This window comes from Protopterus annectens, chromosome 6.part0, assembly GCF_019279795.1.
Source record: "Protopterus annectens isolate FY-2018-M chromosome 6.part0, PAN1.0, whole genome shotgun sequence".
Classification (NCBI taxonomy): Eukaryota; Metazoa; Chordata; order Ceratodontiformes; family Protopteridae; genus Protopterus; species Protopterus annectens.
In genome coordinates, this window is record NC_056737.1 from 1,261,090,177 (window position 1) to 1,261,114,544 (window position 24,368).

Consider the following 24,368-nt stretch of genomic DNA (forward strand, 5'->3'; position numbering starts at 1 on the left):
GGTTGCTTTTAATCTGACCCTCTTGGACAAGTATAATGTGTCCAGGCTCCAGCCCAAGGACCATGAAGGGAGGAGGAGATGTCAGTGCCATCTTGAAGGGAGTTATCTACCAACATAGCAGGTTACATTTGCAATGTCTTCGAACTTTCAGTTATCAACACACAGGGTCTGTGCCCAGAAGACATCTGGGATTGAGATGATCCCAGAATCAAAAGACTGCACTGACTCAACTTGATCAGGACACTGTGTTGAAACTGACATCAGGACTGAGGATGGCTTTGGTACTAAAACCACGAAAGCCAAACTAACACTGACAGTAACCCCGGGGGTAACAGAACCTAGTTTAGTATTGACTCACTGGTGTTGAATCTCTGGTCCCCAGTAATTCTCAGCAATCAGAAGTTCTGTGCTGAAGTCACAGGTATGGAATGGCACATCTGCACTGAAGGCACAGTTATGTTTGGTGCTGATGTTTAAGTTGATGGCATGTTCACTGTCTCAAATACACCAAGTGCTAAACATGGGCCAGGAGAAGGAGCAACAAAACAGGAACAAGACAGGCAAGGACCTTGGTCTTGCTTTCTTAGAAATGGAGAGAGAGAAGAGAGCATGCTGAGCTCCATTTGTGCTTGATCAACACCTTATTATCTTCATCACCATAATCACCATCATCAACAACCCCCTTTTTCTCATTTGCAACATGAGGTTGGGGTGTTGTGTTAACTGTTGCCGTCTCTCTCAATTCAAAGCCAGACTCCTGCCTTCTTCAACACTCATTATTATCTTATCCCAACCAAAATGCATGGAGATGTTACAGAAGGATATGGAGGAATAAATGGACAATGCTAAATCCTAAATACTGCTAGTAGTTGGTGCACAGGTTAAGGTTCTGAGCTGTAGTTCCTATGGTACACGGTTTGATTCCCGCAGTCTTCGCTTGCCTACTGTGTGACCTTGAGCAAGTCACTTAAACAGCCATTGCTCCCAGGTCACCTCTGAACAGGAACCATGTTCAGTGGAACTAACTGGTTAACAAATAGGATTATTATGAATATCAACAGAGCTACTTTTCAGAAGAGAAAGGACTCATTCACTTTTCAAGTGGATAATCCTCAAGCACCATTACCTTGAGATTTGAAAAACATGTGGAAGATTAAGCAATATGACAAGACTTGTCAACTGTAGAAGCTCTACAGTTTTCTACAGCAGCCTCTGGGTCATGGTAGTAAGGGAATGTTTCTACATTTCTTTTGGAAATAGCATCATTCTCTTTTCTTTTATCTTTTTTGTTATTACTAGCAGAAGAATCAAAGGGCAACAACTCTTTCAGTGTGTGTTTTACTTTCCCCAACCTGCAATGTCCTAAATAAAGAAGTTATGTACTCACCATAATGTTCCATCTGTGTTGTCCATTTTCATTCTTCCTCAACTAATGGGTTCAGATCCAGTCCTCAGATCCAACTCGGCAGTTACACTAGCTCGTGGCCACCAAAAAACTCTTGAGCTCCAGGGAGCAGGGTGCAGGGAGGACTGCCAGGCATCTTGTCCCAAGGTGATACATACCGGATCCCTATAAAATGACATCAGCTACTTTGCCAGTAATTAAAGTCAGTTCTCTTGTCTTTCAATCTTGGCATCATTCTGAGTGATGGCAAAACACCTCCCTGAAGACCAAAGTCTTTCCTGACTCAGACATACATGAACAGTAGGATGAATAATATCTTTCTGTATGCTTTGCTGGGTAGAGGGCCTAAGGTTATTTACCCCTGCATGGGTCATTTTAACCGACAAAACAAAGTGTTATAATAGCCCTTATTACATCCTGTATTCTGGCTCATAAAAGACAGCTGTCACCCTGTTCTTATCCAACCTGGGGAGAGTGGTGTCTGTATGCCTGACAGTAGAGTTACCTATTAGATGCAGTCTCATTTGGCCTTAAAGGCTTGCAGTCTGCACCTTTATGAATTTTAGAGGTATGTGCACTGTCTGTGGGTGTGCAGGGTGAAGGTGGGTGCTTTGCTGTGTGAACTAATAGCTGATATTTATTAGTCCTTAGCTTGGGAGTGTTGTCTTAAACTCAGAGTAAGTTGGTTTAGTGGAGGTTGTGTATGTGTGTGTTTTCTGCTTATCAAATGTGTTTTGAGGTGAGACAGACCAAGTACTTAAATTGGTCCTATACTGAATCACTGTGAGGTAGCAATTAATAGTTTCTTGTAAGCATGAGCCAGCTGCTACACTGCCTCAAAAACCTAGTACTATCAGGTTGGCTACAGAAGGGAGTAAAAGTTGACAGACTCCACAATAACCAGTGCAGATGAAGGGGTAAGAGAAAACAAGACAGTTGAATAATATAACTATTAGTAGTAGGGTATAATGGACTGGACTAGAAAATGGTGACAGAGTGGGATATGGCTAAGGAATGCATGGTTAAGATTCGACTACTGTAGTATTATTCACTAATGGAAAAAATGTAAAAGTGGAAGAAATATTTAGGACTGTAATATGCTCATTTATAGAGAATCTGAAACACTTTTCAAGTGTTTCACCTGCATCCAGAGCTATCAAAGCTAAGACAAGAATATTTTCTTGATTTATCACACTTGAACTTGCTTTATACAGTCACTGCTGTTTTAGAACTTTTTAAAAGCATTTATTTTATTTTGTGGCAGAAACAGTTATTTTTTCTGTTGGCTTTTCGAGTTCTGTTTGCCTCCTAATCGCCTTCTAGAAGGGTGAATTAGCCAGGGACTTGTTGTTTAATCTGCACTTGAGAGATGCTTTTGCTGTGCTTTTACATTAAGAAATTCCAGGATTATCCATTTTGTGGCAGAAAGTGTTTACCTGGCCTCTCCGAGTTGGGAAGCACACCGTGAAACTCAAAATGTGCTTGGTTTTTGGCTAAAGGGCACAGAAGTCAGCTTTCAAGCTTTTTTCCCCCTCTACTACAAATCAGGAAAGTTTGCAAGATATCTTTATTCATTTACAGACAACTCTGCAACACTTGTCAAGTGCTTCAACTGCATCAAGAGTCATCCACACTAAGATAATATTTTCTTGATTTATCACACTTGTACTTATTTTAATCAGTGATCAATACTGTTTTTCAGCAATTTTAAAACATTTGTTTTACTATATGGCAAAAATAGTCACTTCTATGTTTGTTGGCTTTTCTAGTTCTGTTTGCCTCCTAATCACCTTATAGAAGGACAGATTAGCCAAGGACTTAGTTGTTTGTTGTTAAATCTACACCTGAGAGTTGCTTTCACTGTTCTTTTCCATTAAGAAATTCCAGGATCATCCACTTTGTGGCAGAAAGTATTTACCTGGACTCTCTGAGTTGGGAAGCAGACCAGAAAGCTCACTGACTAGAAAGCAGACGAGTCAACTTTCAAGCTTTTTTTTCTCTATTATAAGTCAGGCAAAGCAAGTTTACGAAGATCTTCCTACTGAGCAACAGCAGTTAGCAGTGCCCTGTACAGTGGTAAATGCCTAGACAGTAAAATCTACCTATTAAGTTACAATTTGGTCTGAAACCTGTTAAACAGTGTGGCATTATGCAGAATTGAGCTTAAACTCGCTAACTCGTGCTTCAAATAACACAACCATATCTTACCACTACATAACATATTGCCCTTAACTCCAGAAAGTACAGTTGTGTACACTTACCATAAACGTAGATGTTTGTGTGTATTCACTGTTGCAGTCAGCACCTGTGGGTTATCCCTGCTGTGGTGGCCCTCGGCCGGCCCGAATACCAGAGTCAAAGTTTTCCTGCGTCGGCTGCAGTCACCTGTAGTCTGATGTCAGGTCATCAGTGCTATAAAGCAAGGCAACCAACGTCATTACATCAGTTTTTCTTGCCCTAACCCATCAGAAGCACAAGGAAATAAGGTAAAGTGGTCCTGGTGGCTAAAAGCCACCGTGGGAAGCTTATGTCCCCCTAGGGGAAGAGGATATAAGGGGGATGGTGGGAGGGAAACCAGGACTGCAACAGTGAATACACTCGAACATCTGCATTTATGGTTAAGTGTACACAACTGTACTATGTTCCTCGTGTTTCACTGTTGCAGTCATCACCTGTGGGAGGATTCCCAAAGCTGAGGAGAGGGGTGGAGGGATAGGTTAGAGCCCTAGGAATGGGTCAGCAAGCCCTGCAGAACTCCAGAGGCAAACCCTGCCCTAGACCTAGAAAAAAAGAGTTAGGTGTTAATGCTTTGTAAAGGTATGGACAGAGGTCAAGGTGGCACCTTCCAAGATTTCCCTGGTGGGGACTCCTCTGAGGAAGGCTGTGGAAGTGGAGGCTGCCCCAGTGGAATGGGTATGAGTAGACTTGGGGGTGGGGTTCCCATGAAGTCTGTAGAAGAAATGGATACAGTGTGATATCCATTTGGAAATGGGCTTCCTCTCTGCCCCTGGGGCCAAGCTGACAAGCAGCTGGTCTGTTTTTCTGAAGGGTTTAGTACGGTTCAGATAGTATCTGAGTGGTCTGTGCATGTCTGGCGAGTGCAGAATTCTTTCCCCCTTATTTTGAGGGTTGGGAAAAAAGGTGGGTAGGTGTATGGCCTGGTTGAGGGTCACATCAGATACCACCTTGGGCATAAAGAAGGGGTTAGTCCTCAGGGAAACCCTCTCTGCATGGAAAATGATGAAGGGCTCAAAAGCCAAGAGTGTCTGAAATTCTGAAACCCTTCTGGCTGAGGTGATAGCTAGTAGGAAGGCAGTCTTCCAGGAGATGTATTTCAATTCCCTTCAGGTTCAAAAGGAGGCAAGGTTAGTTTTTCTAAAACATAATTCAGGTCCCAGACTGGCGTGGGAGGCCTTCTGGAAGGTCTGATATTAGAAGCCCCTCTGAGGAATTGTTTAATCAAAGGATGAGAGAAGAGGGGTAGGTCTAAATCGTAATGGGCTGAAATGGCTGAGGCATAGATTTTAATAGAAGAGAAGGAGAGGGCACTTTTGAGCAACTTGGCTAGGTAATCCAAGAGAACAGGGATGGAAGGATGTGAGGTACTGGCCCCTCTGGAATCGCTCCAGGAGCAGACTCTTTTCCATTTTCCTGCGTAAGATTTTCTGGTGCTGGGCCTTCTGGCCTCTGTGATAATGTCTAGGACCTGTTTGTTTAACAGGGACTCCTTGTTAGGTTTTAAGGTATAAGCCATGCTGAACGATTGAGATTCTGCAAGTCTGGGTGCAGTATCTTCCCTCTCACCTGGGTCAAGAGGTCTGAGATCAGGGGAAGCTGCTTGGGGGACTGTAAGGTCAGGCTGCGCAATAAGGGGTGCCAATGCTGTCTGGGCCAATCTGGAGCAATGAGAATGGCCTTTGGTCTCTCCTCCCTTATTCTGATCAGTACCTTGGGAATAAGAGGCAGAGGAGGGAATGCGTACACAAAGAGGGAGTTCCGGGGGAAGGTCAAGGCATCCACCTTCCACGCTAGGAGGTGATACTCCCTGGTACAGAACTTCTGCAGCTGGTGGTTGAGGTAAGAAGCAAAGAGATCCACCTCCGGAGTCCCCCACTCCTGAGTGATTTGCAGAAAGATTTCCCTGTGGCGCTGACATTCGTGGGGGACCCAGTAAGTTTCTGCTAAGGTGGCCTGCCAGGGCGTTGTTGTCCCCTGGTAGGTATTGGGCAATTAGGTGTAGACCCATGGAGGTGGCTGTTAGCCAGAGGTTCATGGCTAGTCTGCACAGAGGGTAAGATTGGGTCCCCCCTGTTTGTTGATATACCACATTACTGTGGTGTTTGAATTTATAAGGAGGACCCTTGGCCTGAGATGGGGTTTGAAGGAAGTCAGAGCCTTTAGTACTGCCATCATTTCTTTCTGATTGATGTGTAAGTGAAGGTGTTGGGCATCCCAAAGACCTTGGGTGCACCTGCCTGCTAGGTGAGCACCACAAGCAATGTCTGAGGCATCAGTGGTGATGGTCTGGCCAGTAGGGCAGAGGATGAAGGGAAGACCCTTGTTCTTGGCACAGGCCTCTGCCCACCAGAGAAACTCGGCCCTTATACATGGGATCAGAGGGAGAGAGGTCTCTAGAGACAGAGTGCTGACACCAAAGGTTCTTTAGATACCACTGAAGTTTTCTCATGTGAAGCTTGGCCAGAGGAATTAGAAGGATGCAAGATGCCATGTCTCCCAGGGATTGCAGGAACTTCCTTGTGGTGAGGTGACTTTTGGAAGCCAGCTGAATAAAGCAGAGAGGCAGGAAACTCTGCTTTTTTGGGGATAGGAAGGCCATTTGGGATGCTGTGTCTAGCAGAGCTCCCAAGAAAATGATCTTCCTGGAGGGAGTTTCCTTTGATTTCTTCTCATTGATGGTGAACCCTAGGGAAGTTAGGAGGGATTTGACAAAGCGAAGGTCCTGGAGCAGCTTTTCTCTGCACTCTGCCTGAATGAGGTAGTCGTTCAGGTAAGGGTAAATCAGTATATTTCTCTGTCTGCAAAATGCTATGGCCAGAGCTTAGCATTTGGTGAATACTCTGGGTGTAGTAAATAAGCCAAAGGCCAGCGCAGAGAACTGAAAGTGTTGTGATCCTGCTCTGAAGCACAGGAATTTCCTGCAGGATTCCCTTGTGGGGGTGTGGAGGTAGGCATCTGTTAGGTCTAGGATCACTGGCCAGGCATTTTTTGTTAGCATAGGTAGCAGTTGCTGCAAAGTTAGCATTTTGAATCTGGGGACCACCAGGGAGGTGTGCAGAATGGATAGATCCAGGATGGGGTGCCAAGTGACCTCTTTTCTGGGAACAAAAGATAGTCTGGTATAAAAGCCTTTGCCTGTTTGATATGGGGGACATGTTCTACTGCCCCCTGGGATATGAGAGTTTGGACCTGTTTCAATGCCTCTGACCAATGATTTTGAGGTAAGTCTGGGGTACCCACTTGGAATTGGGAGTTCGGTGAAAGAGAATTTGTATCCCTGAAAAATTATCTTTAAGACCCATTGGTTCCTTTTTACAGAAAGCCAATTTTCTTTGCAGAGGGTGAGCCTTCCTCCTAGTTTTTGGTGAATGATGGGAGGACAGAGGGGGGAGGAGGAGTCATTGTGAGTTTTTGCCATAGAAGGGTGGCTTAGAACTCCCTGCCTTTGGGGCGGAAGTGGTCCACTGTTTGCTTCTGTGATGGCTCTGAGATAGGTGCCTGGATATTCTGTCCCTGCGGGGCTTAACTTGGCCCTGTCTGCTAGGTGCATGGAAGGACAAGTGCTTAAAGGGAAAGTTCCTGCTGAACCTGGGAGGTTAAACCTGAAATAAATCTTTTACTGTTTGCATAGATTTTGCTTTGTCTTCCATCTTTTTAAGCACCTCTTCTGCTTTTACTCCAAAGAAGTGCTCCTTATCCAGGGGTGCATCAATAAGTTTAGACTTGACATGATCAGGGAGAGGTGATTTCTTCGGCCATGCATGTCTCCTAATGACAGATCCTGTCACTGCTGCCCTGCTAGAGGCTTCTAGGGCGTCATATCCACAGTGTAATGAGTGTTTGACCACTTGACAAGCACAGTGCAGTAAATCTGCTAACTCTTTGGAATTGGCACAGTCAGGAAAGGTAGAAATCTTTTGTTGTAATAGTTCCAAAGTGTGTTGCTCATATTTTAACATATGGAACTGACAGTTGAGTGCTCTGATAGCTAAGGTTGCAGAGGTGTATACTTTTTACCCCATCTGTCCAGAGCTCAGGAGTCCTTGTCAGAAGGAATAGGAGTCTTGGAAGAACTAGTCTTAGCTCCTTTATGTCCCTGTGTAATGACCTCTGGGTTTGCAGCAGGATTTTTGTACAGGTATTTGTGAGACTCCAGTACTCTGTAATACCTGTCAGGTTTACTGGGAGCATGTGGGAGGGCATCAGGGGCTAAGCTGGATTCATGGAAAACATCATCCACCACTTCTAAAATAGGGGGGATGGCCAGGGGTCTGTGCTGGGGCAGGTCCAGAAACTCACCAAGTCTTTTCTTAGACTGGGGGAAGTCCTCAGATTCCCACTGGAAATGTTCCCTGAGGGTTTGAAGGGTTTCTCCAAAGGAAAGGTCCTCGGGAGGGGAGGCAGAAGGGATGGATTCCTCTGCATCTGAATCCTCATAAGCAGTCAGAGGTGGTTGTTCCTCTTCAAAATCTGAATAGTCAGATTCCTCAGAATCCTGTTCTAATTTCTGGAGAAGGGTGCCTTTTCCTTTTAGACGTTGTGGCCTGATTACCCGGGATAAGGGAGATGAGATCCTCCACCATTTTAAGCATTTGTGCATGGGGTGGTGGAGCAGGAGCAAGATGGTGGCTAGAAGCAGATTTTCTAGGAGTGGCCTGGCTTCTAGGTCTGAGAGAATCCATTGGTCTGAGAGAAACGGTAGTCAGATGAGAAGACATTGCTTTTTGTCTAAATTCTCTAGTGCGAAAGACCTCCTCGGAAGCCGGTGCCCGCACTGTGGCTCCAGACCCAACCAAAGCAGAGACAGCCAAAGGCTCGGAAGATGAAGAAGATTTCTGCAGCATACCAGACTCCGAAAGGGTCTTGGTAAAAGACTGTGTAGATATCGAATCGGGCATCAGGGGCTGCAAAAGCACCTGACTGAATTCCAGAGAACTGACGACCTGCTTAGCAGTAGCATCATCGGAAGGTTTAGCCTTGTGTGGTTTGTCTCTATCTTTATCTCTGCATTTTTTCAGAATGTCCATGGATTGTTGGCTGACGGACGCCATATCGGAATGCGAAGACAGAACACGAAAATAACTGTCTACAATAAGAGCTCTACGGCGAATGGTTCTCACATTAAAGAGGACACAGAACTGGCAACGGGGGACATCGTCATCTGGGCCTAAACAAGTGATGCAGTAAGAATGGAAGTCTCGATGTGGGATCTGCTTTCCACAGGCGAGACAATTGTTAGCATTTTTGGACATCGGTTAGAGCAAGAAAAAAGGGTCCCCAACAGGGTACTTAGCTTTAGACATTTTCAGCTGAAATTCAAACTCTGGTAGCGACTGACCAGCACTCATGCGAATTGCTTCTGTTACGGGGTCCACGGCAAGAAAGACTGATGTAATGACTTCGGCTGCCTTGCTTTATACCACTGATGATCTGACGTCAGACTACAGGCGACTGCAGCCGATGCAGAAAAACATTGATTCTGATATTAGGGCCGGCCAAGGGCTACCACAGCAGGGATAACCCAGAGGTGATGACTGCAACAGTGAAACACGAAGAACATATACCCTAAGAGACTTCTATTAAAGCACAATCCTTAATCCTAAACAGTTCACCCTTTTCTATGTCTACGCAACATGGATATGCAATTTTCAAATGTCTCAGTGGTGTGTTTGGTAGACTTCGGCATCGTAGGGCAATATAGCAAATGCCTAATGTTCCCAGACAACCAATTAACCATTAAAGAAAATACGATGTTATGAGAGACATGTGGCTACACAACTTCCTTGGAGGCAAAAATCTCTCATTCTACAGAAGTTGTCAGGAATTCCCATACTACATCCCTTACAGATTCCATTATCACACACACAGTTTGACTTATGCTTAGGCACTTAAAAAACCATGCCAAATCTTAAAGATCTTCAAAGCCATCTAATGGCAACACTGCTCCTCAACAATCACTTAAATACACATCAAACATCTCACAAAAGTCTATACCCTATGGTCCCCCAACAGCAGAGCCCATAAGTCTAGCATATATTTTAGCTAACAGTCTTGTCATTATTGACTGCATTGTACATCACAAGGATGTCACACTCACTAGGTTAGGCAAGGAGAAGGTAACTGTTAGTTGCCTACTTGGAGCCAGGATCCACAATACCACACATGCACTCAAGTCACTGCATCCCAGGTACTAATATAATTTTCTCATAGTCCATCTATGTGCAAATGACTTGAGTTCTACCTCACTGGACTATGTGAAGAGAGACATAATGGATCTCTCAGAATATGTGCCACAGATAGGTATAAGCCTTGCATCGAGCAGCATTCCACCTGCATCAAGAATGATGCCACAGTATGAACAAAAAATTATTCATTTTAATAATTAGCTTAGTTTCTGGTGTCATTCCAGGGGAATCCAATATCTGTCAGCAAGGAACGACATGGTCAAAAGACCATCCTACTTTGCCAAGGATGGGCTGCACCTGTCCCCACTAGGCTTTTGGATATAGGTTAAACTTTATTCACCCCCTTACAGCCTACAAACATAGTGAAAAAGTCTACAAGCATCTTTAAGATGTTACTGCTCAATGCTAGGAGCCTAAACAAAAAACTCCAGACCCTTTAAGCCCTCCTCACTCAGGAGAATGTAGACATCTGTGCTGCGATCGAAACTTGGTTTAAAGCTGTAGAAATTACTCCACCATTGCAAGGCTACAGTGCTTTCCACACATGTAGACCAACAGCAGCACAGACCTGAGCCAGAGTTGGAGATGTCTCAATATATATTAACAACAATCATACCTCCAAGTTCGTTAAACAGGATGACACTATGGAGCTCATCCACATGCAAGTCATGATAAATAAGGTCCGTCACCATATCATGGCTAGCTACAGGTCACTCAAATATGTCCCCAGAGTCTCATGACTCTTACCTAAACCAATTAGATGTGCTCACCATCCAACCAAACACTCTCTTTATGGGTGACTAACTACCCCTCTACAGGCTGGAAAATGTATACTGCCTCAAACTCACAGGCACAACACTTCTTGGACTTTATGAATACAAACAGCCCACAACAGAGGGTTGTGCATGCTACAGCCAGAGGATCAAATATACTGGATCTCGTACTCACCAAGAAAGAGTGTTGCTCTCCACCCCAGTGTTAGTCCTCGCTACAGTGGGTGGGTCACAAAGCTGTCTTCTTTGAAGTAAAATTCAACCCAGAAAACCCAGCTAAAACAGTAACAGGAATTATTCTAAGGCAAACTACATCCTATTAATTGACAGTTAACCCAGTGACCATAGCTACCTATGAAGAATTATTCAGAGTTCCTGTACTAACGTGAATGGTTGCATACAGGCTGCCATACTTACCACAAATAAACCAAAAACAAACACTAAAAACAAACCCCATTGGTGGAATCCTCACCTAAAGAGGGCATATAATAAAAAAAGAAAATACGCATTGTCAAAATCAAGAACAGCAACTCCCTTAAGGACAAGCGCTTTCTTATACAACTAAACAAGCAACTAAGAAGTCTAATTCAGTCCAACAAGGCCAACTATGAGGTTAGGACAGCCTTAGAGGCTAAAGACAATCACAAGGCCTTCAGCTATGTCCGGAACCTTAAAGGCAACACACAACCAGTGTGTTGAATGAGATTACCTTCATCGGTCAGGGTCACATAGCAAATTTACTGGCTGATAAATTTAGCTCAACCCCCACCCCCAGCTCCACAAGGTGAAAGCCCCTCCATCATACTTTTCCCAAATATTAGCAAGGACCAAGTGCTGGTGGCACTCCCTCTCTTATATAAGGTGAAATCCCCTCCATCATACTTCTCCCAACTATTAGCAGGCACCAGGTGTTGGTAGCACTCAAAGTCAAGAACATTGCCTCCATGGGTCCTGACAACATCTGTGGTTGCCTCCTGAACAGTCTAAAACATGACATGTAAGGACCACTTGATGCACTTTTCAACTAAAGCCTTGAAACAGGCTATGTTCAAAGTGAATGGAGGACTGCAACAGTCATTTTACTGATATGCAAAGCCACTGGGCAAATTATCATGGTAATGATAAACAAGGCCATTAGCAAACTGCAGACACAGGACCCATACAAGTAGGCTTTGTTAAGGGAAGGTCGTGTCTACGTACCCTGGCTAGCTTCTTCAAGAGGGCAAACAAGGCTATGAATGAAGGTAAAACATACTGCTTATCTTGATCTAGCCAAGGTATATTATACAATACCCCGCTTAAACATTGTCTCTGACCTAGGAATTAATCCCTCCATAACTTGCTGTATCGCCAGCTGGCTCACAGACAGGATCCAAAAAGTTAGGATTGGTGAGACCACCTTCACCAAGAAACCAGTCATCAGTGGAGTACCCCGTGGCTCTGTGCTGGACCTACTATGGTTTGGCATCTACTTCTCCAAAGTCAAGGCTAACATTCAAGATCTCTGACTCATCAAGTTCACAAATAATTGCAAATTAGGAGCTATTATAGATCCCTCCCCCAAAACACCCACATCCTGTAAGAGGGTTTAACACGGACAAATGACTGGTGCCAAAGCATGGCCTAAAACTCAATGCCAAAAAAATACATTATATGCCCTTTCAGAAACTGTCAATCCAAGTGAATTACTCCATCAATAAAACACCCCTAGTTGTTGAAACAGTAGTAAGGGATATGGTAACATATGTAGACAGCAATCTTGTGTTTGGGCAACACGTAGCTAAGATTATTAAAAAAAAAAAATCATTCTATGTTACCCAACTTCTAGGTAAGGGTATGGCATCCAGCTCCAAGGAAGTTGTACTACCACTCTATTTGGCCCTTATCAGACTCATCATAGAATACAATGTCCCCTTTGGCAAGTATCTAATAATACACTTGCAACAGTTTGAAGGCCCACAAAGGTTTCTTACCAGGAGAACTCAACGCATGAATACCCTGTACTACAGTGATCGCCTAAAGGCTTTGTCACTGTATTCTGTCTCCTACAGGCTGCTGAGAGGGGATCTTTGCCTGGCTTACAGGTCTTCCTGAGACCCAGCCCTGATGGAGCAGTTGCACATGTACAAAAGGAGTATAAGAAACACTAGTGCCTGGGATCTGAACTTCGCTTTGGACATAAACAGAATGTACTGGAGAAACAGATATGCATGCTAAAGTATCTCTATACTATGGAAAAGTCTCACCTGCCTATTCAAACAAAACACTTGACAACTGGATGGGAAATCATAAATTTATTCCCGATCTGGTCTCCATGCCCCATATGGACAGAGGCTGTCAATAAGAAAAGTTTTATCTTAACACCCACTCCCCTACAAATCCTTTGTTACCTCCCTACTAACATCCCCCCTGTACAGATGCCCATGATACTTTGCAACCTAATATGGTTTAGTGTGCGCAGCTAGGCTTCTAAGGGCCCTACTTGTCAGCCTAGTAACAACCTATGAACCTATGAAAGAAAGGTGATCAGTAACAGGTGGAAATTTTAAATCAGACAGCTTTAATAGTGGGCTAATCTGGTTTCTACCTATTTAGTAGCAACAGTGAGCAAAAGAAAGCCTAACCCAATGAATCTGGATGCAGTAAATGTAGAACAAGATTTGCCACTGTTACTATAAATTAATAGTTCCCAAGTGCAGTAACTGTAAAGCATACAGTTTCAATGAAGTATCAGTACAGCAGTTAACCAAACAGGTTTATCAGATAGATACCTAAACCAGTGATATCTACTGTTGTACCTGCAGACCAGTAGTTTTAGATGCAGTAACAATACAGAAATACATTTACTTGGTTTATATCTACCCAGTATCAGTAACGGACAACACTGCAGTATATCCTAGTGAACAACAACACAACAGCAGTGCAACACTATTTATACCCAATAAGACTACAGGTCAGCAGAACAGTGCTTATTTCAGCAAGAAGTGCACTCAGTACGTTAAAACAGAGAATGATTTTGTTGTATGTAATAAGGCAGCAGTAAAATCAGTCACAGTAGTGCAACTAACTTAAAACAGAGAAGGCAGTGAAACATATATCTCCTATAACAAGGCTGAAGAGCTTGCTTGACCTGTTGTAGACTAAGTTCTAGGTCTGGTAGCTTAACAGAGTAGTTAAAGTCTGTAAGCTCTGCCCATGCAGAAGTTAGTCAATCAAAACATAGCTAATGCCACACAGGAGTTGATTAATCAAAAACAACCACTCCAGTCCTTGAGAGGATCCCAAGCTCAGATAGCTGTTACATGGAAGTTTCTGCTCTCATCACAGGCTGGAACTCTGCAGACCTGGTCACAGGAAGCTGGTGAAGTCCTAAACTGAATCAGTAGGAACTCATACATAAAATGGCCTGTATTCTTCTCCTTTTGCTCTGTTTTCTCTTGTACTTGGAGCAGTACAGCAATGAAGTGCCAAAACCTACTAGGACATAGGCAGGACATACAAATTCAGCATAGACAGTGACTGAAGGTCAGAACACAATTCAAGACTCTGGAACTGTCAGACAATGATCTTAACCACTGAGCTAACTTGCATCTGAAAAAGGGTTTCTGAATCAGTCCACCTACCAGGTTACCAAACATCAAATAAAATAAAATAACATACTGCCCAATCGGCTTTCTTCTTGTGGAACCCATGGACATTGTTTCAGTCCTTAGCAAGCTTTAGTCTTCTTCCTGGACGTCTGTCACTATTCCTGATTATGTTGAGTCGACATTAACCTGACGCCTGTATCCAAGCTATGCCACTCCTGACTGGTTCATAGCATGTACGTGTTAGGACCAATAATTTGCCAAATATCCCAGTCCTCATTTAGGCCTAAGATTTTTCTAACTGCCTTAAAGGAGGGACTTGGTAACGCTGTCCTAAAGAAACCATCACTGGATTCTAATATGTTTGATAATTTCCACCAGGTCTCTAATCAACAGAGAAAGTTGCTTATTAAGAAAAAGATAATGGTCTGATAGATCCATATCAGTCCAAATTTCACTCTCATCTCACTACTGAGATCTCTTTCATTCAAGTAGTACATGATCTAATGGCTATAGACTAGCATTGCTGCTGCTGTCTGGCACTGTTGGATTTCCCTGCTGCAGAGCTGTAACAAGCCAGTCCTGAGTCCTGTGCAGTATACCCATTTGGCACCCTCTCTGCTGTTGATAAACAATCAGTAAGGCAATTGCTTCATGACACCAGTTGACAAGCTGTCATTAGTGATCACAGTAGAAATTGTGCAACAACTTCTTGCAAACCATCTGTAAGTCCTATAAAAAAAAAAAAACAGGAAAACTAAATTAATTTCAACTAGGCCAATTACGTGGTCATGAAGCCTCAACAGGATAATGATAACCATAAGCCTTCTAGAGCTGTCTGAAAACCTCAAAGGCAGCACAGAGCAGCATGCTGAACTGGTGGTCAGTGGAGCCACCTTCACTGAGGATAGCAAAATAGCAAATTTTCTGGCTGATGAATTCAACTCAAACTTCACCCCCCCCCCCACACACACTCCTCTGCCTCTTGCCATGAAATACCTACTAGCATAACCCGCTCCCCCCAACAACTATTAACAGGGAACAGGAGCTAGTGGTGCTTGCTAAAGCCAAAAACACAGCCTCAGTGTGCCCACATGATATCTTGGGATGTCTCCTAAATAGCTTGAAACATTACCTATCAGGACCACTTGAGACACTTTTCAACTACATCCTCAAAACAGGTTTTGTTCCATGAGAAAGGAGGACTGCGATCGCTATCCAACTTCATAAGGGTGGACCATCAACTGACCCCAGACATTACAGATCCACTGGTCTGACTAGTCTGTGAAGCCATGGAATGACTCATCATAGAAATAATCAAATACATATGCAACCTTCAGATACAGGACTCAACCGAGTTCAGATTTCTCAAGGGAGGATCATTACTACTAAACCTGGTGGACTTATCTGAGAAGGTCACCAAGGCAATGGATGAGGGGAAAATGGTGCATACCATCTACCCGGACCTGGTTAAGGTGTTTGATAAAATATCCCACTCGGGTACAGTTGACAAAATCACCGAATTCAGTATAAACACTCTATATAACTCACTGAATTTCCGGGTAACTCACAGACAGGACCCATGAAATCAAAACTGGTAAGACCACCTCCACTAAGAGAATGGACACCAGCAGGGTACCTCAGAGCTTCATGCTTTGACCACTCCAATTTGGCATCTACTTCTTGGAAGTAAAGACTAATGCCAAGGGCCTTTGGCTGAACAAGTTTGCAGATGACTGCAAATTGGGAGCTATCATAGATTCCTCCCATGACACAAACATCTTACAAGAGGGAATAACACAAATGTCTGGGGCCAAAGTCATGGATCAAAACCTAATGCCAAGAAATGCATTATAGTGCCTTTTAGGAAAACTGCCGCCCACATTAATTACTTCATAGTAAGACACCCCTAAGAGTTCAGCTTGTTGTCAGGGATGCAGGAACATATGTAAACAATAATCTAGTCTTTGACCAACATAGGTAGTAAGAAAATTATTCTACATTGCCCAGCTTATAAGTAAGGGCATGCATCCAGGTCCAAGGAAGTCATAGTGCCATTTTATTCATCCCTTAATCAGACATCCTTGGATCTAACTCTAATGGACCATTTGCAAAATGAACAGCATCAGAACCACTAGATCCAAGGATTTAAAATTTGCTTGCGACATAAATAAAACATTTTGGAAAGACAGCTATGTGTCTCAGAGATACTCCATACACGTGAAGCGGAGTCCTTCCCTAAACCTGTTTAATGTAACCCTGACCAATGGATGGTAAATCAGAAATTTACCCAGGGTCTATCCCCTGTGTAGACAGAGGCAGACAGTAACGATGCCCAAAGTAATATACCATCCGGATAACCTCTAGAAACTTCCTAACTTACCACCTCCTAATGAATGCCCATTATACAAAGGGACACAATTGAGTTGAGTTGCATGGCTAGGCTTATAAATACCCTGGTGGTCATTAGCCTAGTCTATACCTATGAATCTATGAACTGGAATGATAGTTTACAAACTATTAAGCAATCACAATTATGACTACTCAATGACAACTTATAATGTCAAATTTTAAATGTTTTTGGCATCTGCTACTAATTGATACCTAGGGTGGGTGTTCCATTCACTATGACAACATGATTAAGAGATTATAATGGTACTATTGTCTCTCTTCTATGGTCCTGGAGCAGCTTACTTCAATCATTGGCTGAACCCAGAGGGTAATTTAAGCTATAAATCATTTTGCTTCATTCCCTCTGAATAAAGAAGCACCCCAGAGATTGATCTTAGGGTCCATTAACCTTCACAATATTTATTATCCTACTGGGGACACCATTGGGAGAAAAGGACTACAGTATCACTAATATGCTGATGATACACAGTTTTACCTCTCCTTTCCTTAGGACAAGGTGGCCAGTGGGTATTCCCTTGCCAATGGCCATAGTGTTCATTCATTAATTACATATGTTTAATCAGCTGAAACTGAGCACATCGAAAATCAAAGACATGGCACTGCATGCTACTTTAAGGGATTCATCAGCTACCCCCACCTCTGCCATGAATTTGAGAGCAAGTTGTGCTCTTCTGGTGTCACCCTGGATAATCAGTACCAGGTTAAAAATGTGGTAAAAATGATCTTGCTTCAATCTGAGGAATGTCTGCAGGATAAAACACCTTATTCCTCAAACTGATACCTTGGTTGTTGTTCATGTGAAGGTTTCTCCTTGCCTGGATTATTGTACTCTCCTTTAACTAGGAACTACTTGTGCAAAGCTCCACAGCTAGCCTCTTCTCAGTACACCACATTACTATCACATCACATTATGCATACTGTGTTATCAGTGCACCACATTACTATCACATTATGCATACTGTGTTATCAGTGCACCACGTTACTATCACATTATGCATATTGTGCAGAGCTTGCAGTGGCTCCCATAATGTTTCTGTATTACCTTTACAATCTTGGTATTGTATTTCTCTCCATATATACCATGAGTCCTAATTACCCAAGGGAGCTTGCAGTAGCATAATGACTCCCATGGGCACAGTACTCTGCTGTACAGCAGCTGGTGGGGGTTCAACAGGTCTGTTTGGAAATTTCAAACAACCGATCCTTTACATACTAGGCTGCTCTAGTCCCATGAAACCTATTCCATAATAACTAAGGGACTGTTCTACATTGGTCTGTTTCCACAGATATTTGAAGACATTCTCATCTCAGCTGCCTTTCAGTGACAGTGATTCTGACCAAGTCAGGGGTGTTCTTATAATATACTTTTCTGGCAAACTTTATCTGGTTATTTGTTTTCACCTATAATATATGCTGTCAGAAGTACTGTTGGCCATTATCTTATTTACCTGTTTTTTTTTTTTTAGATAAATTGTTTACCTGTTATTTTACTGATAAATTTATTTTTGCATATTTCTTTTATGTATTTTTATATCATGCATTATTTACTGTTACTGATGCTTTACTAAAAACATCTGCTGAAATGAAGTTGAAGTTGAACACACTGACTAACTCACAGATCTTCTGCGTCCACTGTAATGGCAAAGACAATCTGCGTCTGGCACCACTGAAGAAACTATGAGACCACTGGCAAGAAAATCTTCCACACAAATTTACTGATATGCAATGAGCATCTGCACCTTCAAGAGTAGCTGGGGAATTTGCCACTGAATCTGGACAGATCTAGACTTAACAGAGGAAACAGCTAAGCAGCATCATTCTTACAATGTTGACAAAATCTTTGGTTTCAGTCTAGCGATTCTCTTATGGCCCAATCAGTACTACAGAAGTAAATTTCTAGCATAAAGACATTCTTTGGAAAGCAGTTGCTGACAGATATGTCCTACATTCATCAGGGCATGCTACATCTTTATAGGTATTCCAATTAAAATATTAACCTCTCCTTGACCACAGCTTCCTCCCCAAAAATTCTGAAGGTCAGTGCTCTGATATCTTTACCTGAACCGACTCCATATAATAAAACTGAATTGTAAAGGTCATTCTCAATGTTATCTCCTCTGTCAAAGGTCTCAAATAAGAGTGTGTCCCACTAAACTAAAAGCTGCAAAGAATATCATGGAGTATCAAGCACATCTATGTGAAAACCAGCACGATTTCCATAAAGAACACAGCATTACCACTTCACTGACTTCCCTTGCCATGTTATTGTTAGGAATATGGATGACCGACTGCTGTGTTTTTTATTGCCTTGAACAAAGCATTTGAGGATGTTGACCATTGCACACTTATTATTGAGGTCCATTTACATCTTAGAACAAATTAAGATAAAATTAGTTTAGCAGCTGCCAATAAAAAACTTCCAAAGCAAGGTTGGTCAACCTGCATCACATCCAGCTCCAGTGACTTGTATGATGTAAGGGCCACTCTTAGGACACCTGCAATTTATTACACTTAAAATGCAGTCTCACTGTGTCTGATATTAACACAGTACTGTATGCAGATGACCCGGAAAGCTGGTTGTTTAACCATTCACCCCCTGCCATTTTCAGTCAGTCCCTAATTCAACCCTTGCTTGTATTGCCATTTTCTCCGAGTCGGAGTTTAAACTTCAAGAAAGGACATACCGTGATTTTTCATTATTATCCAAAAGTTGAATATGCCATCCAGAAAACAGCCCTTAACTGCCCGAGTGACATACTCCTCCAATCTCAGTAAATTCAGGTACCTTGAGTCTGACTGGACCCCCTTCTATTACTTACAGGATATATACACAAGATTCCACCAAAATAGATTTTCTTTCTAAAAGGGTAGCTGAGATCACATTTAGAAAAAATTTATATTTCCTATCATAGGAGTACACTCTTCCTGCTGTTTTTGCAAAGGCACTGATAAGATGTGCATCCTGACACTATGGTAACTGACATTTAGACCAAAAATATGCCTAAGATAGGTCAAGCAATTTTGTAAAGCAACAGAGTAGGAGGAGGAAGAGATACATGTTGCAAAAGAAGAACAATCTCGTCTAACCAGCTTCACAGGTTATCCAGATTGAAGGTTTTCTAGGAATCTCCCTGATCAAATATGACAGTTCCATAAGAACTACTCTAGATACAGTGCTTTGAGGGGGGAGGTAGCTTTCCTGATACAGTCTTAGGTCCCCAGTACATGGACAGAAATCATATTTGGAAAGGAATGTTTTGAAAGGAATCTTTCACTGTATTCTCCATCAAAAACACACCTTTGGGTCCACTCCTTTCTCTTTGCTGGAAGAAACAGAACTTGGGAAAGACTGCATCCATCTTCACAGGCAATACTCGGGTAATTTCATGAGTCAGCTCTGCAGAAGGAAAAGTGTCCTAGGGCTTGGAGGCTTTACTCCTCCTAATAGACTGGGAAAGGCAGCAGGAAATGAAACTGTGAGACATTACACATACTCATCACTGCAGAAAGTGTTTTGACCTTCCTCTGATCATCTGTAATCTTCAACCTTTATCGTAACAATGTAATTAGTGCATATATATCTTACTCCGCTTTTTCTGTGTGTTAGCTGTTCCACAATTACTTTACCTGGAAAATTGTACCTTATTTTCATTGCTTTTATGTTTTATAAACTAGTGCGCCAAATGTAATATAAAGCACCTACTGCACCCTTCTCTGGTGGGGTTACAGTGGGTTCTTTGGGATCAATCCACTAACTTGGTTAATAAATAACAAAAGATAAAATACAAACAAATGGAAGAGAGCTGGAAATAGTCTGTTCTAAGAATGCAGGTGCTAGGTAGTGCAATCCTAACCCGTGCATCTGCATTGCCAAAGTTATAATGAGGCATGTAATAACAAATGATGCATCGTTAAGAGCTTTCCCCACATCATCTCAGTCATTCAAGTGAGGTAAGGAGGAAACTTTTCCAAGGCCTGTCACATAAGGAATAATTTAATAGAGAGAAAACACGGGACAAGCAGTCTAAGGCCCTAAGTTCTTTTAGAACAGAGGAATCAGTTTTCTTGCCAAATACGCCCATAATCATGGATATGTTGTCTAGATGTACAGAGGTTAAATGTGAGGGGATTCTGAGATGTATGCTGAACAAAAGAAATGGCAAATGAGTCATCGTTAAGATACTTGATCAAAAGGGTAGACCACATTTGGTGTACCCTATATAAAATGCCATACTCCCTAGATGATGAAAGACCTGTATTTATTTGTATAGCTTCAAGCAGCAAAAACATACTCCATGGTAACAGGTTGTAGCTAAATTAAAGGTTCTTCTTCCTCCTTCCCGTGTACGTTTATACATTTACAACAGAAAGAACAGGGGAGAGAGAGCTAGTTTAAAATGGATTCCATAAGCTTCACAATTTTCTGAATATGGATTCCTCAGTAGGCATTCAGCATGGGAAAAAAAACATTCATCTTCCCTTTCAGTATCAAACACATGGACCAAATTCCCCCCAGAATCACTGACAGTGAATCACTCAAGTAGGCAGGGAAAATGATTCTATGAGTTATCACCCAATAACCAAACTCTGTAATCCCCCCTACAAGCAGGTGGTGGGACATGTTCTGAAAGGCTGACTGACAGTAGCTATGGACTGATGTTACTGCATGCAAAACCTACATCAGGCCTCTGGTGGGCAAGATGGATGACTTCTTGATTCAAGATTGGTATAAGGCCCAACAGAATGCCTCCCTAGCTTTTGTTAATGTATTAACCTCATACTATGAGTGCATTATAGAGGAAAACATCCAAGATGTCAAACGAGTGAGTGAGGAGGTTAAAAACTATGAGGGACAGCCACAGTATATCAGTTGTCTGGGTAGACTCCCTAAGGACCTTCTGGCATTTGAAAACCAGGTCAAAGAGAAAAAATTACGAACATTTGCAAGGGATTTGGAAGACTATGAGAGAGGGAAACCTTTTGAATTTAGGAAGAATGTCAGATTTTCAGAAACCAGTCGACCAGGTGCTCATATACTTAAAAAAAGACCTCGATCCATTTTGAAGAAATCTTTTTCAGGTAAAAACACATCAGGGGATGAATCCTCTGCCACAGATAATGAAAATATTCAGGTGAGCGAGTTACCTGAAGCAAAAAAGCAGCTGGGCCAGGACCACCCTTTAGAAGAAAAAACATAGGGAAGCATCAGAACAGACACATTAGAAAATCTACTTCACGCATTAGTCAAATAAACAATGAATATGGCAATATTCAAAACATTTCTTCTCATGTTTTAACAATAGAGCAAAAGCAGCTCCTTAATAAAGGACTAAACTATGTACCAGGTTTTTGTGTCGATGAGAATGTGTTTATTACAATGTATTGGCCTTTTGTAAAAATGTTAACCTTAAGCTGTTTTTTGGTTCTGGGTCAGATTCTCAAAGATCTACAGAATTCAGATCTCAAAAGTCCAGCTTTACACCACCTATGAATAAAAATGTAGGGATTTTTCAACAAGCGGTTCTCAAAGATTTACATTTCATACTATGTTCTGCTCAAATGTTTAGACATAATCTTTCATCAAATGAACAAAAGGCTCTCACAGAGCTTTGTGCCAATTCTGATATTGTCATTCTTCCTGCTGATAAGGGAGGAGCAGTGGTGCTTATGGATTCCAATTATTATTGGGCTGAGGGAAACAGACATTTGGCTAACCCTCAGCACTATATGTGCATGTTCACTGACCATACTCCCAGTTTGAAGAAAGATATTGACATGTTTTTGCAAAAAGCAGTGGAAGAAGGCATTATCAGTAAAGCCACCTGTTTACATCTTTCTGTGAAGGACCCAGGCAAACAATTGTGTATCTGTTGCCGAAAATCCATAAGAGCTTAGATCAGCCCACAGGTAGACCTATAGTCTCTGGAATTGGTTCTTTGACTAAACCTTTGTCGGCATATCTGACCCAATATTTACAACCTCTGTTACCGCTCATTCGGGCTAGAATTAAGGCTACTACCCAGTTCCTACAAACTGTATTGGATTCCCAACTTGAATCCAATTGGCTTATGTACACCCTTGATGTGAAATCCTTATATACCAGTATACCACACTGGGCAGGGTTGCAAGCTTTGGACTATTGGTTGAACAGAGTTAGGTTGTATACACCAGGATTCAATATACTTCTCACTTGTATGGCTGAGCACGTCCTAACCAAAAATGTCTTTTATTTCCAAGGGAGTTGTTATTGGCAAACCCAGGGAACAGCTATGGGGGGCTCATTTGCACCCATTTATGCAGATCTTTTTATGGGGTTTATAGAGGAAGAACTAATTTACAATGAGGCTCATAATATTTTGGAAAATAGACGGTGACCTCTAGCGTGCTAGGATATGGTATTATGCAGACACACACGTAAACACACTAAAAAATAGAGCAGAGCATGTAGTAATACAGACTGATTTGTGTTACTTACAGAAATGCAGTTCAAGGAAACAGTTCAGGACAAAGTGGGAGGGACAGAGACAAAGAGAGAGAGATTTTGGCTTCTTAGTGAAGAGGGTGCACTGTACACAAGAGGGTTTACTAGGACAATGTAGATAAAGACGAAAACATCTGCAGAGTTATTTGGTGGATCACCTCAAGTTTTCCCAAGATTCACTTGATCCTTTGGAAGGGGTAAAACCAGAACTGTGAGACATTTTATTTAGTTTGAGATTTTTGACTGCTGAAATAAACTTGTTTTTATTTCTAGTGCACCATAAATGTAAAATAAAGTTCACTGAAGGTAAAGTTCTGCCTCCAGAGTGTGTTGAACATACTACACTCTGTATGCACATTCTTTGTTGTAATGAAGCTGCTAGAGTAATCCCAACATATTTCCCTCCTTCGTGGCCCTAGAAAAAGGGAATTTATTTCAGTCTTTTTCATTACAAATGTACTTTATTTGTAATGCTTTCGCTTTCATCTTATTTGCTATCCTGGGAAAACTAAATACAATTATTTTAATATTAGTTCACACATGAAATAGAAAAGTAGTACCTGGTACATCAGTAAATGTCTCTCCAAGAACTGACAACTTGAACACACGTCCTCTTTCTTTAAGCTTTAGTAGAACTCTGAAGAATGTCTCCGGATCTTTATCATGCTCCCTAGAAATGGAAATGTATAAACATATCACTTAAATGATAAAACACCTTGATAAGTTTTTTGACAAACTTTTACTGATAACTTAAGATACACAAAAATGAATTCAAAATATATATACAACATTCAGATAACAACAGATATACAACTGTACACTGATTACATAGGTTCCTAGGCAGTTACTAGGCTTGCAGTCCAGGGGGCAACTGAGGAGCCCTTACTAAAATACCTTTATACATTTTTAACAAGCCCATATTGATAATGCAACAAGATACATAAAACAATGAATATAAAATATATCAACACTCAGATGAACAACAGACATATGACTGTACACCAATTATAAAGCTTCATCAGTCCAGGGGACCACTGAAGAGTCTAGTCTAAATTCCCAGTTGTCCCCCAAGCACTCTCTGGTTAAGTGACTTACTCAAGGTCATAAAGTAGGCAAATGAGGACAATCCTGTACCACAGGAGCTAGTCTACAGCTCATAGTCTTAACCTGTGAGCCTATCCTAAAGACAGCATATCCACCTCCTATGAGATCTGATAAAGATTTTCTGTAAGCACAACAGAAAAAGATGCCTATTTATTATTACTACTCCAAATAAAAAGGCAAATG

General features: G+C 42.0%; 1 protein-coding gene across 3 annotated transcripts in view; it reads right to left on the reverse strand.

The window, feature by feature from the left end:
* The window catches only part of GTDC1 (glycosyltransferase like domain containing 1), a 3,282,804-nt gene that overhangs the window by 370,382 nt on the left and 2,888,054 nt on the right, over positions 1-24,368 (reverse strand). For all 3 annotated transcript variants that reach the window (XM_044074854.1, XM_044074853.1, XM_044074855.1), the window contains one exon: positions 23,642-23,751. In XM_044074854.1, the coding sequence (XP_043930789.1) occupies positions 23,642-23,751 (110 nt within the window). The remainder of the gene's footprint in view (positions 1-23,641; positions 23,752-24,368) is intronic.